This window comes from Scleropages formosus, chromosome 5 (assembly GCF_900964775.1).
Source record: "Scleropages formosus chromosome 5, fSclFor1.1, whole genome shotgun sequence".
Lineage (NCBI taxonomy): Eukaryota > Metazoa > Chordata > Actinopteri > Osteoglossiformes > Osteoglossidae > Scleropages > Scleropages formosus.
Genome location: NC_041810.1, coordinates 5,740,394 through 5,754,065, shown reverse-complemented (window position 1 = coordinate 5,754,065; position 13,672 = coordinate 5,740,394). Strand labels below are relative to the sequence as shown.

Sequence of the window (13,672 nt, the reverse complement as noted above, 5' to 3'; positions counted from 1 at the left end):
ATTTCACTAATCATATGTCACTCCTATAGGTAGTTACTTGTCCGCTTGTAGCCACGTGACTGTATCAGGGTTGTGTAGTTGGTGCACAAAACCTTAGACTCTGACTCCAGTGACCCAATAATTGCTTCCGACTCCGACTCCATGACTGCGACTCCACAGCACTGCCCAAAAGTTGCACATTATTTTGAGGGTCGATTTATCCGAGGAATATAGGCCTAAACCTATATTACACCTCCAATTGTTGAGGGTCGACTTATATGCCGGATCAGCTTATACACCGGTATACATGGCACGTTTAGTCGGAGTCCGTACATTTTTACCGACTACAGTAACCCAATAATTGCTTCCGACTCCACAGCACTACCCAAAAGTTGCACATTATTTTTGGGGTCGACTTATCCGAGGAAGATAGGCCTAAACCTATATTACACCTTCAACTGTTGGCGGTCGACTTATACGCCGGGCCGGCTTATACACCGGTATATACGGTACATAGTAGTCGGAGTCGGTACATTTTTACCAACTCTGACTCCATCAACCCAGTAATTGCTTCCAACTCCACAGCACTGCCCAAAAGTTGCACATTATTCTGGAGGTTCACTTATCCAAGGAATACAGGCCTAAACTTATATTACACCTCTAATTTTTCGGGGTTGACTTGTACGCCGGCATACACGGTACATTTAGTCGGATTCGGTACATTTTACCGACTCCGGTAAAACAACAATTGCTTCCGACTCCGCAGCACGTTTGTACCTCAGCCTGCTGCGTGTTATTGCTACACTTCTGCCCTCAGCCGTGTGTCGCTTTGAAGAAAAGCTTCTGCCAAATGTTTACAAGTAAATGTATGTGAAAACTGTCATTTATTAGCATAAGGTGGTCCTGCAGCTGGTGCTCGTAAACATTCAAAGAATGTACCTGCATGACACGTTTTGTGGGGCAATGGAAAAAGCTGTCGATCAGCGCAAATTCTGTGTTTACTTACAACCCATCAAAGCACAGTCCAATATCCTTAGTGAAGTGTGATTATAATTAAAAAATGGAAGAAAAGCATGGGGTATTTCTCCAAGAATGATATTGAATTTGCATAGAAAACAGAAAACAACATTAATTCAAGATTCATATTTATGCTTTGCTTTATGATGAAATGAATATTGGAACAATTCTACAAAATGCCGTTATCTTGTTGGACTGAAGTCCACTGAGTCAGTTCTTTCCTCATAACCTTTCACTGTAGATTAGAGTTGTCTATCAATGTCAGTATAATTTCAGACCAACAAAACCCTGCTTTGTTTACAGTTATTTTTAATTCAATTTGGTTCAGGTTTGTTGCATCTCCTTTCAAGACTCCAGTTTTTTCTTCCTAATCTCTACATGAGAAAATGTATAGAGACTGGATCAGTGCTGGTTTTTCCATTATGTTGCTTATTTGATGTCCTTTAATTACTCAAAACCACAAATAATTACCCATTTCCTCCAATTCTCAATCTCACAGTTCTGTGCGGTTTGCAAAAAACTAGAGGAAGGAATTTTTACTTTAAATAAAGAAAAGGGCCGTTTTGAATAATAGGAACACAGCAGCTTAGAAGAATTTCTTCTAAAAATGGTCGTGTTCTTGAATATTGAACCTTTAGTAAAAAAAAAAAAAAAGCATCTCATTACTGTTGGAGAATGAAAAAAGTTGTGCAGAAAAAAATATACATTTATTGAAATTCATCAAATTCAAGGTTAATGATTCAACAACACTGCTGCTATAAAACTTTTGTGTTCTTGTAAAAGCTCAGCTTGCTCTTCACCATCCAAATTCATCCCACCTTTAAAGGACACTGTGCTTAGAGTCTGAGTTAAAACCCTAGAATAAGGATAATGAACTTAATGATAACTGATAATGGTAATTATTGAGAATCTAATCTCTCTCAGTAATTTCATACTGGCTTTAATTTGGGTATACATTTGACATTGAATCTTAATCCATGCAATTAACTGGTCCTTCTGAATGCATTCTGGATACGAGTGCAATACAAGATGAAAGGCAGAGGATTTTTTATTATTTTTTTTTTCTTTGGTTGCACATAAACACGTTTTGTTTTTTCCAGGATAGAAAAAGCACAATTTGAAATAATAAAGCAGAAATGGGTCAAAACCACTGAAACAACACTCACCAAATGCTTTGTAGAACTCCTCCTTCGATAAGTGTTGGTCACCATTGCCATCATCATATTTCAAAAGATCAAACAGGGTGCACTGGGATTTATCCTTGGCCAGTCCTTGTTGCTTTATGATCTGTAACGTAAAACAGTTTGAAACTAGGATGAATTATTCCTTGTCTGGTCTAATGATCCAGGGGGTGACAGGCTGCATCATTTTACTTTATTAATTATAACAGGAGAATACAGTGATCAAGCTATTTTTATTTTGTAATTGCAACACATGCGGTCTAAACTCTTTGAGTAGCATCCAGTGTCCCAGTTGTTTATTCAAACACTGTATTCTTTATCTGCATTTCTGGGGGGAAAAAAAAAAAAAAAAAATTTAAATGATGGAAAGGTGAATGATGCTCCTCTCCAATTTTAAGGATCACTGTGGGACTTTATCCTTTGTTGTCATATGTAATAGATTTTTAGTAAAATTAAAAGTTAAAATGTAAAATGCTAATTATACTGAACCTACTAGTGCACTTCTGAGAATTCACTGAACTAAGACATTATATCTGCAATCTCAAAGCTACGTTAGCTAAATTCTGAAAGCAAAATATTTGTGCCCATGTGTATGTGGATATAGATGTTTTTTTACACTCCCCAGGTACATGCCCCGAAATAGTCACAATTATCATTTTCTCAACAATGTAAATATTGTAACTCAATTCAAACCCCAAGATTAAGAATTTGAGACTGCTAGTAGCATAGTGGTTAGAAGTGCTGCTTTTGAACCTGAAGGTTGTAGGTTTGATTCCCCTTCTGGCTGTAGTACCCTTGAGCAAGGCACTTACCCTAAGTTGCTCCAGTAAAGTTACCCAGCTGTATAAATGGGTAAATAAGTTTAACATTTGTACGTTGCCTTAGAGAAAAGTGTCAGATAAATATAAAAATTCACTTTTATCTCATGACAAGCATTTGTTTCTAGATTTGGAATTATAATCTATTGCTGCCAACACGATGTTCCTTTGACATCACACCTCAACACAGAAAACCTCCCTGACCTTCTTCGTAATTGATGCCATGTTTTACACATGGATACAGCTTGGATCTATTTTTAGAATAACTGCTTGTCATTAGGCTGATATGTCACATTTTAAAAAAATACGAGGTCTATAAAGGAGGTTGTCGTTTTCTTTACTGTAGGTTTACAGCAGGTGTTATATCAGGAGCCGTACATTAAATCTCCAGCAATGCTTCTTAGAGGAAGAGCTGGATGCCTGTCCCTGGTGTCATGCACAGTCCCCAGCCATAAAGGTTGCATTTAAAGTCGTCTTAACAGTAGCCTTTCTAAACTGTAAAATGTTGTTAGGTGCATTAGTGGATATGATTTATTTTATGCAGTTACCTGGTAATCGCTCACATTTTCACATATTTAATCACAAAGACAGAAAAGCCACAGAGACAGAGTCAAACTCGCAACCTTGGTGCTGCAAAAGAAGTTTTTACTACATTACAGTGCCATCCACTGTATGGTTAAACTGCTCTTTGACCTCATAATTACAGTGCTAGATGAAGGACAAAGACTGTATTCCCTTATGATTTAATATGACCGATTATATAAACATATAAAGGCACACAAATGGATATAGCATCACTGGAAGCAGGTCAACTAAATGAGCAGGGTACATTTTTAATCCCCCATAGACATCATAGACATAAAACCAAGACTAATCTATTTTCTATGGTTCTCTGTACCAAAGGTGACTCATCAACATGGCCAGAGTGAGAATAAAAGAAAGTTAAAATCTAACATTCATTATACAAAAATGCCAGGGCTTCTTTAGTTGAAATTAAACTAATTTTCTGACGTTGTGTGACTGTTGTACCTATTTTACCATTCGTGTCTTTGCTGAAGGATGAACTTCTGCAGCAAGATCATAACAAACATTACAGCACAATATTCCACCAAAGGATTCCTTTTCAGACAGTTCTCTTCATCGGGACTTGGCATCGCTTTGGTTCTACCCAACATGGCATGTTCTGTTCAAAGAACACTTTGAGAATACTTAAAAGACTGTTTCAAAGGCTCCGAATATATTCCTGGAATATATTTTAAAAATGTAACACTGTAATATATATATATGATTATTAAACATTATGTAACAGACACCTTTGACCAAGGCATTTTACAATGTTAGGTTTGTATATTTCAGTACTTACAAGGATTTTCCCATTTATACAGAAAGGTATTTTTTATTTTATTTTTTTTTTACTGGAACAATTCTGAGTAAGTTCCTTGCTAGAGGGTACTACCGAAAGAGCAGGGATTTGAACCAAGGTCCTTTGATTGCAAGGCAACACCACTAAACACTGTTACCTGCTGCATGTATGGGAATATGTCTGTGCAATATCTTTACCAGAAAAGCTATATATGCATATGTATCCATGTATCCCCAAGGTCATTCAGGTTATGAGAATTCAGAATTACAAGGACTTTTCTTTAATAACCCTACCTCAGTTTAAGGCATTTTGTTGCATTTAGGACAGCTGAATTTGGATTTCGAGGACCTCCCACATACATACATATATGAATATAGACATGCACAGATAGATACATACACAGACACATATTAACACACACACACACACACACACACACATTTTCAGAACCGCTTGTCCCATACAGGGTCACGGGGAACCGGAGCCTACCCGGCAACACAGGGCGTAAGGCCGGAGGGGGAGGGGACACACCCGGGACGGGACGCCAGTCCGCCGCAAGGCACCCCAAGCGGGACTCGAACCCCAGACCCACCAGAGAGTAGGACTGTGGTTCAACCCACTGTGCCATCGCACCCCCCATACATATTAACACGCTACTGGTAATTTAAAAATTGCCAGTTTACCTGAAACACATGTATTTGGACTGTTTTATGGAACCCGCACAAACACGGAAAGACATGGAGATATTTATTTGCAGGGGGTATTTATATGTTTATGTCTCTTTTATTTGTAATATTTTTATAAACATTTGTAGTATTACATGCGTTATTAATTTTGCATAAGCAAATATCTTGCAGCATATCCCATAAGCTTGATGTGGTGACAGTGATACACATGGGTTTTGCCTTTAAGCACAGTGTCAGCACTAGAGAGCCACACAGTGTTATAGCGCAATTAAAGAACGGAAATTGCCTTGATCTGTTGTTGTTATGACAACTAATGTTAAGTGATACATAGCTGGGTTTATAAACACTGTGTCCATTTTAATGGTTTGTTGATATTTAAGCATAAACAGGTATCGGTTTTGGGGCTCAGGGACGCATAATTGCAGCTAATGTTAATTACATATTTAAGCTATTAGAAATAACTTTATCAAGTGCTCTTCAGGAGCGCATTTCCTTTGTAAAGCGGCGGAAGACAATGTACACTATGTGCATATACAGACGCTCCTCGACTAACGATTGAGTTACGTTCCGATTAACCCATCGTAAGTGGAAAAATCGTAAGTCGAAAAAGAATACAGTACCGCACCACCGAACATCACAGCCTAGCTTATCTTAAACGTGCTCTGAACACTTACCATAGCCTACAGCTGGGCAAATTTCAGCAGCAGACACACATGGGCATTTGGTAGACTTGATTGGATGCGGAAACACATAATAAAAAATGCTTTCAACACAGTTTCAGTTGTTTACACTTGCGGTTGTTTACACGCATTGGCGTGATCGAGACAGGGACTGCGAGCGTAGTTGAGTAGATGCTGTGGCTCACTGTCATCGCCCAGCATCGGGAGAGAGTATCGTACCGCATATCGGAAGTGCGGGAAGAGATCGAAATTCAAAATTCGAAGTACTGATTCTACCGAATGCGTATTGCTATCGTACCGTCATAACTTCGAAAAATCATAAGTCGAAGCATTGTAAGTAGAGGAACATCTGTATACTGAATGGCACTCAGTTAGACTTTTAATGCGCTTAACAAATTGCAAACTGATGTTGTGATCTTCATAATAGCCAAATGGAGAAAAATTTCCCCCGTGCCCACAAAAGCTCAGCGAGAGGGCTCAAGCTGGTTTTTGTCTCCTTACCTGGGACAGCTCACTGCCGTCAACTAGCCCACTGCCGTCTGCATCAAAGTAGCTGAACATCCGGTCGACCAGCTGCTTCAACTGGGACATTTGGTCTCCATGGTCCTCCTCGGGGCCTTCTCTCATGAACCGATGGCTTTGCAGAGAGAGAACCTTGTTTTTCATCTTACGATAGTCACCTGCCTTGCATTTATCACCTAGGAGACAGCACAAAAAAAAGGATGATTGTTGATCTTTTTTAAATATATTTGAGCATATCTGATGGGGAAAGAATTTCAGTTCACTTTAAAAGAAATATTTTTCCCTGCATCTGTGGAACATCTCCAGATTAAAGTGCTTGTCTCTGGACACTGAGATGATAGTTCATGCCTTTGACCCTTCAACTGCTCCAAAATGCAGCAGCAGGGATTGTTACTGGCTCCAGGAAATGCTGTCATTTCACCCCAATTCTTCACTCTACATCCAGTGTCAGTCTGATTCAGATGTAATTTTAAGTTACTTTTCATCGCCTGCAAGGTGCTGAGGGGTGCAGCTCTGTCCTTGTCCATCTCCTCACCAATTACATGTCAAATCACGTTCTTTGTTTGCAAGACACCAATCTGCTTGCTGCTCCAGAAATCCATCTAAAAACGGTAGGTAGCAGAGCGTTCAGCTACAGGTCACCTAAACTACGGAACATGACTCTGGCTGCGGCTGCTGTGGAAGACACTGCCTCTGTCGATGTTTTAAAATCTAGAACAAAAACTCATTACTTCACTCTCTCTTTGCAAGTCGTTATCCATCGTTGCAGTGCTCACTGCTTGTTCTCTCTCTTTCTATCTCTCTAGTGCATCATGGCACATTTGGAAATACCAGATTTACATAAGAAGCCCATGGTGAAACCAATATTAAATATCCCTCTAGGTTCCACTCCATACCAGGAACTCATGACCACTCACTACGTTATTACCTGTTGCACTGATCTTCTAGCTATAGACATGCTGTATGTACAAAGATCCTCTGGACCCACAACAGACTGCCTAAGAAGGGTAGGTCACGGCTGGTACTTGAACCCCTTCTTCTTGTGTGGGAGTTTTTTTGTTTTCCTCTCCTCAATTGTTAGATGGCTTAATTGTGCAACTTAGCTACACATTATCACTCTTCAGCGCTCTGCGTCATTCTGCTGAGAAGAACACAGTATAAAAATAAATTGCTTCGAACTGAATATTGAAAATATTCAGGATACAGCCTGCTTACGTAAATTAAACCAGACTTTGTGTAGGAATAATATTACCTTTAACATTCTGTACATCTTTGTCAAGGAACCCTGCAGTGAAACAGTTTTTTTTTTTTTTTTTTTCTCACTGTATTATTTCTCAGAAGGCTAAATCTAACGTGAAGGAAATGGAAATCTGGAATTTAATTACAACACTTAACTGAACAAGAATGCTTCCTACGTAAACTGTGCACAGGTTCTAACAGGGTTCTGTTGTGTGAAATATTTGGCATGTCAACATGCGCAGCAAATTACATTTTAACTTGCCATTTCCTCTCTCTCAGCAAGTTGAATAATTTGCATCTGAGCAGCAAACAGATCAAATGTGACAAGCGTACATCTCACAGATAATTATTTTCCCAGCTATCTTATGACACAAAAGAGAGCATTTTGTACAGCTTCTGGGACAAAGTCAGTTGCGAAAAAAAGTATGAGCTAAAGGTTAGTGACTAGTAAAGTGTCTTCCGAAGATTCAGAGAATTAACAACGAGACTTTCTACCAAAGGTGTTGACGATAATTTCAAAAACAAGTGTTTACCATCTCTCATCTTTGTGAGAATACATATGCTTTTTACGATTATCTTCCCCAATTTCTTCCTGTTGTGGTAACAAATATTTATTTTTCAGCACCGTTGAACCTGCACGCATCACTGGAAGGAGGCTTGGCAGTGAGGAATATTTGTCTTAACAATCCAACGAAAGGAAAACAAATGAGACAAAAGGGCGACTCGCAGAACAACGCAGAGTTTCTGCTCTGCAAAGCAAAAGCACTTTCCTTCCTCTGAGTCCGGGACTTCGGCTGTCTCTGCGCTGAAGTCATCTTGACGGAAGCGTACCACGTTAAAACGTTTGAGTAAAAAGGAATTTTGCTACATATCACAAAGCGCCATCAATTTTGACAGTCCACAGTGATGGGAGGAAAAAAAAAGTTTGCTTCCTTAGAATCAGTAAAAGAAGAAGGCCTGGAACTAGAGCAAATTCATACCGGAGATGACGGATCTTACCAAGGCTTGCAAGGAAAATGTGCCTAATTTATAGCGTAATTACACACAATGCAGATATCGTGATTTCGTAAACGTTTAGCAGCTACCAGTTGCACTTCATTCCATAGTGTTCCTAGTTCAGGAGTTAGTTATTGTGAATTGTACTGTAGTAGTCATAGTACATTATTTTCTTTTATTTTTATTTTTATAAAGCACTCTTCTCACGCAGTGACACAGAGCACTTTAACACAGGCATACAGCAAGAAAAATTGATGCAAACAAACAAGACAGTCAACTAATGGCTACCATAATGAAGAACTTATTGTAGAGCTGCAAGTATACCTACTGGCCACCGGGGAAAGGAACAAAAACTCCCAACTGAAGGTTGAGGGAGAAAAAACCCCTGGGGGTCCACGGGCCAGTAGTTGCCCACCCCTCCTGGGCATTCTAGAAAGTAACAATTTGTAAGCCGGCGTGTAACAAGTAATAATGATAATGCTGGTAAATGGCATCTTGGATCCCCAGCTCGGCATGGAACGTCTCGATCGTCATGGCAGCATATGTAGTATATGTTGTCCTCTATGTCACACTGTGGACCAGGAGAAACGTTATGTCACCTCGAAGTACGTTCTGAGCATATTGTGGAAGTGACAATAAAGTTGACTTTGACTTGCCCACATCTGGGTGTAAATGCGGGTGGATCAGTTAAGGCCCCCTGCCAACTTTCGTCGAAACGTGCTGGTGCAACAATAGCGAGTGTTGCGCGCTCACGTAGCTGCGAGCGCATCAACGGATTCTCCGCCGCAGCTTCTGACTCGTGAGCCCACCACGCGGCACGTGCGCCACGCGTTGCCATGTCACGGCAGACAGGAGTGCAGACGCCCCACCCTCCCCCCCGCTCTCTCCCACCTCCACCGGCTCACACCATCTGCCACGAAAAATGAAAGATCCAACACACGCCACCGGGTCTTTCCTAATTGATTCTCAAGGTGCCATTTTCGGGAGTAACCGACGTTGCTGTATGTCGAGGCGAAAACCCCGATTCCATTTAATACCAGACAAATGTCTTGTCTCTTTTGATTATTCAAGCAAGAACGCTTCATCCCGCATGTGTTCGCTCTTCAGTCAAACGCAAAATGCAATGTCAAAAAGGAAACAGCTGCAGATTAGTACCACGGGATTGTCTGTCTTCCTTCCCCACTTGTCGTCCAAAGCAAAAGACACCGAAATGTAACTTGACCCTCATCGCAACTAATTTCACTTGAGAATTCAACTCCCTCCTGGCACTCTCGTAATATTTTTTGTTTGTTTGTTTCATTTTCAGTATGTTATTCTGCTCAGGTTTTTCATTTTCAGGTTGACAAATTAATTTAATGAATAATCAGTTTAGCTAGCAGGCAAACAAAATAGCTCCGCATATTTTATTGCCTGCAACGAAACTGTTTTGAGTTTTCAGTAAATTGTCAATACTTCTTCCTACCTTCCTTACTTTAATTAATACGCAGGAAGAACACCAGGAGCCTCTTTAATTCGGAATGTTAGATCCACAAGGAAAAAAAGAAAAACACAATTTTTTTTAAAAAAAACAAGATTTAATTATTGTTTTCCAGTTGAATGTGTTACATTTCCAAATGCTACATTTTTATTCATGGCAAGGTTGTCTTTGCCCAAGGGAAGAAGCAACTGATTTTTGTGCCCTCATCTGTTGAATCAAACATTTTGCAAGAGGTGTGAAACTGCAATGCATCTAATGATTTACATTAAAAATGAATTAGAATATGAGCTATTTCCAGTAACCTGTATTGCTTTAACTGTTATTCATAGTGCACCTGCATCTTGCATCATACAGCCGAAAGGTTTATTTTTTTTTTTAACTTTTCTTTCCAGCACAATTCTTGAAAAATGTCCGAAAGCAGCTATAAAATGTGGAGGTAGAAATTTATGAAAATGTGATTGAACTGATTTGTGAAAGAATTTTGCCACTTAGCATACCAGCAGAGAAACCAGAGTCATTCAAATACTAAAGTGAAAAGATTTAACAACACTGATATTTAATTAAAGATAGACATTTACATGTGAACACTGAGACCTCCATCCTAAACTATTAAGCAGCACTCTGCTACTTTTTTTTTGGTTTTGTTTTTATTGAGATTCAAGGATTCAAGGACAAGCATCTCAGTTTGCAAGGGTATTGAAAAAAATGTTGCATTTGAGTGACTAAAGTGATCTCCTTACCTTTCTAATGGTCACTTATGCATAACAAAGTTCGGCTTCAGCAGAAGGGGATATTTTTTGTTATGAAAAATGCATGTTGGTGGAATGCAACCTATTTACATCCTACTTCACAGTGATAATATTATTCTAATAAATAAACCCCCACACACACTGTCTGAAGCACTCGTCCCATACGGGGTCACGGGGAGCCGGAGCCTAACCTGGCAACACAGGGCGAAAGGCTGGAGGGGGAGGGGACACACCCAGGACAGGATGCCACTGTGTCACAAGGCACCTCAAGTGGGACTTGAACTCCAAACCACTGGAGAGCAGGACCCGGTCCAACCCACCGCGCTCCCGCGCCCCCCAATAAATAAATAAAAAATTTAAAAAAAGAAAAAACTTGCGCTTTCCTGGATAAAGAACCACAAGGGCTCAGAAATGATGAGCCAGATTTTTCAAGTTTGATTGACAAATATAACGTGCCTTGTAAAATTTTATTTCTGTGGTTCGGTCCTGTGATATGGCAAAATGTGTCATTTACCAGTGTTATACTGGAACCAGATTTACACTGTAACTCCAGTGCTGTATTTCCCTTAAGTGCAGAATTTCAGAGTTTTCAATATTTTAGTGAAGAATCAATTTCTGATATCGGCTGAAATTTCCCAGCCATGCTACTTTTTGACAAACAATGATCACTAAGTATTTTTTTCCCCCCCAATCAACATTTTAAGCATTCCATTTTAAGAAAAGAGGTCCCCGTCATCCGAAATTGATCCTATTCTCCCCTCTTCCAGACGGTAATTTATAATGCTGCATCCGTCCTTCCTGGTTACCCCCTTCCCATTCGAGTTGCGGTGTCTTATTTTATCGTTTTTATTTTTATGTTAACGATACCACCCAGGAAAATAAATAACACGGGCAGCGTGCAATCGACTTGCTGTTCCCCCAACCCCTCCCCACGCCCTGTTCCAGCATCCAGGCTGTACATCAAACTAGTGTGGCGTGACAAACCCAGCTACCCAAATCAGGGGTCACTGATTGCAATCTTAAAGACCAACTAGAGGTGTCAGTACAGTAACACCTGACTGGGCCACAAATGGATATCCTGGCTCAGAGCGGTGAAGTCTGCTCGGCTTCCCTTCAGCTGCTCACAAATCAACTCTGCTGCCCTTCTGGCCTCTCCTACCAACTGCTTTGCTAGTTAACAGGGAAACTGTGCATTGGCTTAATGCTGAAAATAAATATGAATTACTGATGCCTTCTGTAGCCGAGACTTTTATCCAACGCTGCTTACAAATGCGTTTATTTATACAGCAGGGGCAACCCAAGCTAAACACCTTGGAAACCAGGACCCCCCCTCTGGGACTCAGATTGACACCCTAGAGGATGCAAGGTGATGTACCCAAGCATTATGGCACCTGCACTCCAGGCATGTGATTTACTGGGGTAAACTGTGGTTACGCTCTGGATTTCTCACGCTTTGCCTATAACATGTTATTATCCAGCAATACATAATCTATTATTGTGCATGTTTTATGGCATTAGACTAATATCTCATTTCGATCCTGCTCGGCCTTCATCAATCTGCATCACGTCTCCTCTTACCAATCTCAAACTAAAATTCCAGTATGTAATATTGGGTGAAAAACAGAGAACTGACAAATCATGTGGGGCAGAACGCACTTGGAGGTTTTATTACAAACCTTTTAGATGTAAAATCAAAATATGAAACTGCAAGCAACATCACCACAGATAATCATATTTGCTAAAATAAAACAATCCTTTAACAGCACAAATAGGTATAATATGTATCAAAATATAAAAGGAGATGGCTTTAGTTTTAGGTTATCATTTGACATTTCTCTGTTTTGTTGGCATGGGGTGGCATGGGGGCGCAGCGGGCTTGGCTGTGTCCTGTGCTCTAGCAGGTCTGGGGTTTGAGTTCTGCGTGGGGTGCCTTGTGATGGACTGGTGTCCTGTCCTGGGTGTGTCCCCTCCCCCTTCGGCCCTACACCCTGCGTTGCCAGGTTGGGCTCTGGCTCGCCGCGACCCCACTTGGTACAAGTAACTTCAGCCAGTATGCGTGTGTGTGGTTGAACTGGGTTGCGTTGCGTTCGGACGTGACTCTGACACGGATGCATGTTGCTGTGATGTCTGGACACAGATGTCAAATATAATGACCCCACGTGCAGAGTGTATTTAAGTGCACAGCGCTAGCTGTAAGGGGTGTGGTGGCGCAGTGGGTTGGACCACAGTCCTACTCTCCGGTGGGTCTGGGGTTCAAGTCCTGCTTGGGGTGCCTTGCAACGGACTGGTGCCCTGTCCTGGGTGTGTCCCCTTCCCCCTCTGGCCTTATGCCCTGTGTTGCCGGGTAGGCTCTGGTTCCCTGCAACCCTGTATGGGACAAGCAGTTCTGAAAGTGTGTGTGTGTGTGTGTGTGTGTGTGTGTGTGTGTGTGTGTGTGTGTGTGTGTGTGTGTGTGTGTGCTAGCTGTAAAGTACAGTGTAGAGGGGAAATGATGAATGCAGGAAAAAGAGATGCATGGTGTATTCTCACAAAGGCAAAACACAAATCTGGGAGTGGGACTTGAATACAGGGGTGTGATGAAATACCAGAGTGGAACACTGGACAAGAGCGGAACACTGGACAAGAGCATAACAGGCAGGAGTAGATAGGACAAGCACTCAGCAATGGAACAGAAACACCTATGGAAGAGAACCAGGTAAGTGGAGCTCATGATGGAACACTGATTAAGACTCCACAATCCATCCTTGGTTGTTTACTCCTTTTATGCTTTACTAATCACCAGATTGTGAACAGGTGCATGGGTCGGGGTTGGTGGCACTGAGTGGCGCCTCCTCTGACCCCTAGGGGTATTGTCCCTGTGGGTCATCACAGGTTGCCTGTATGGGTGACTAATTATTACAGGAACCTTGAGACCTTCTGCTGAACCAAGTGGAGGTGAGATGTGAAGTGGAGGATTCACTACTGA

General features: G+C 41.0%; 1 protein-coding gene across 1 annotated transcript in view; it reads right to left on the bottom strand.

Moving 5' to 3' along the window:
• LOC108930778 (follistatin-related protein 5-like) overlaps window positions 1-13,672 on the bottom strand; it is a 116,566-nt gene that overhangs the window by 47,973 nt on the left and 54,921 nt on the right. Inside the window, exons 5-6 of the mRNA XM_018746188.2 lie at window positions 6,226-6,422; window positions 2,163-2,283 (exon numbers count right to left, since the gene is read on the bottom strand). Of these exons, the coding sequence (XP_018601704.2) occupies window positions 2,163-2,283; window positions 6,226-6,422 (318 nt within the window). The remainder of the gene's footprint in view (window positions 1-2,162; window positions 2,284-6,225; window positions 6,423-13,672) is intronic.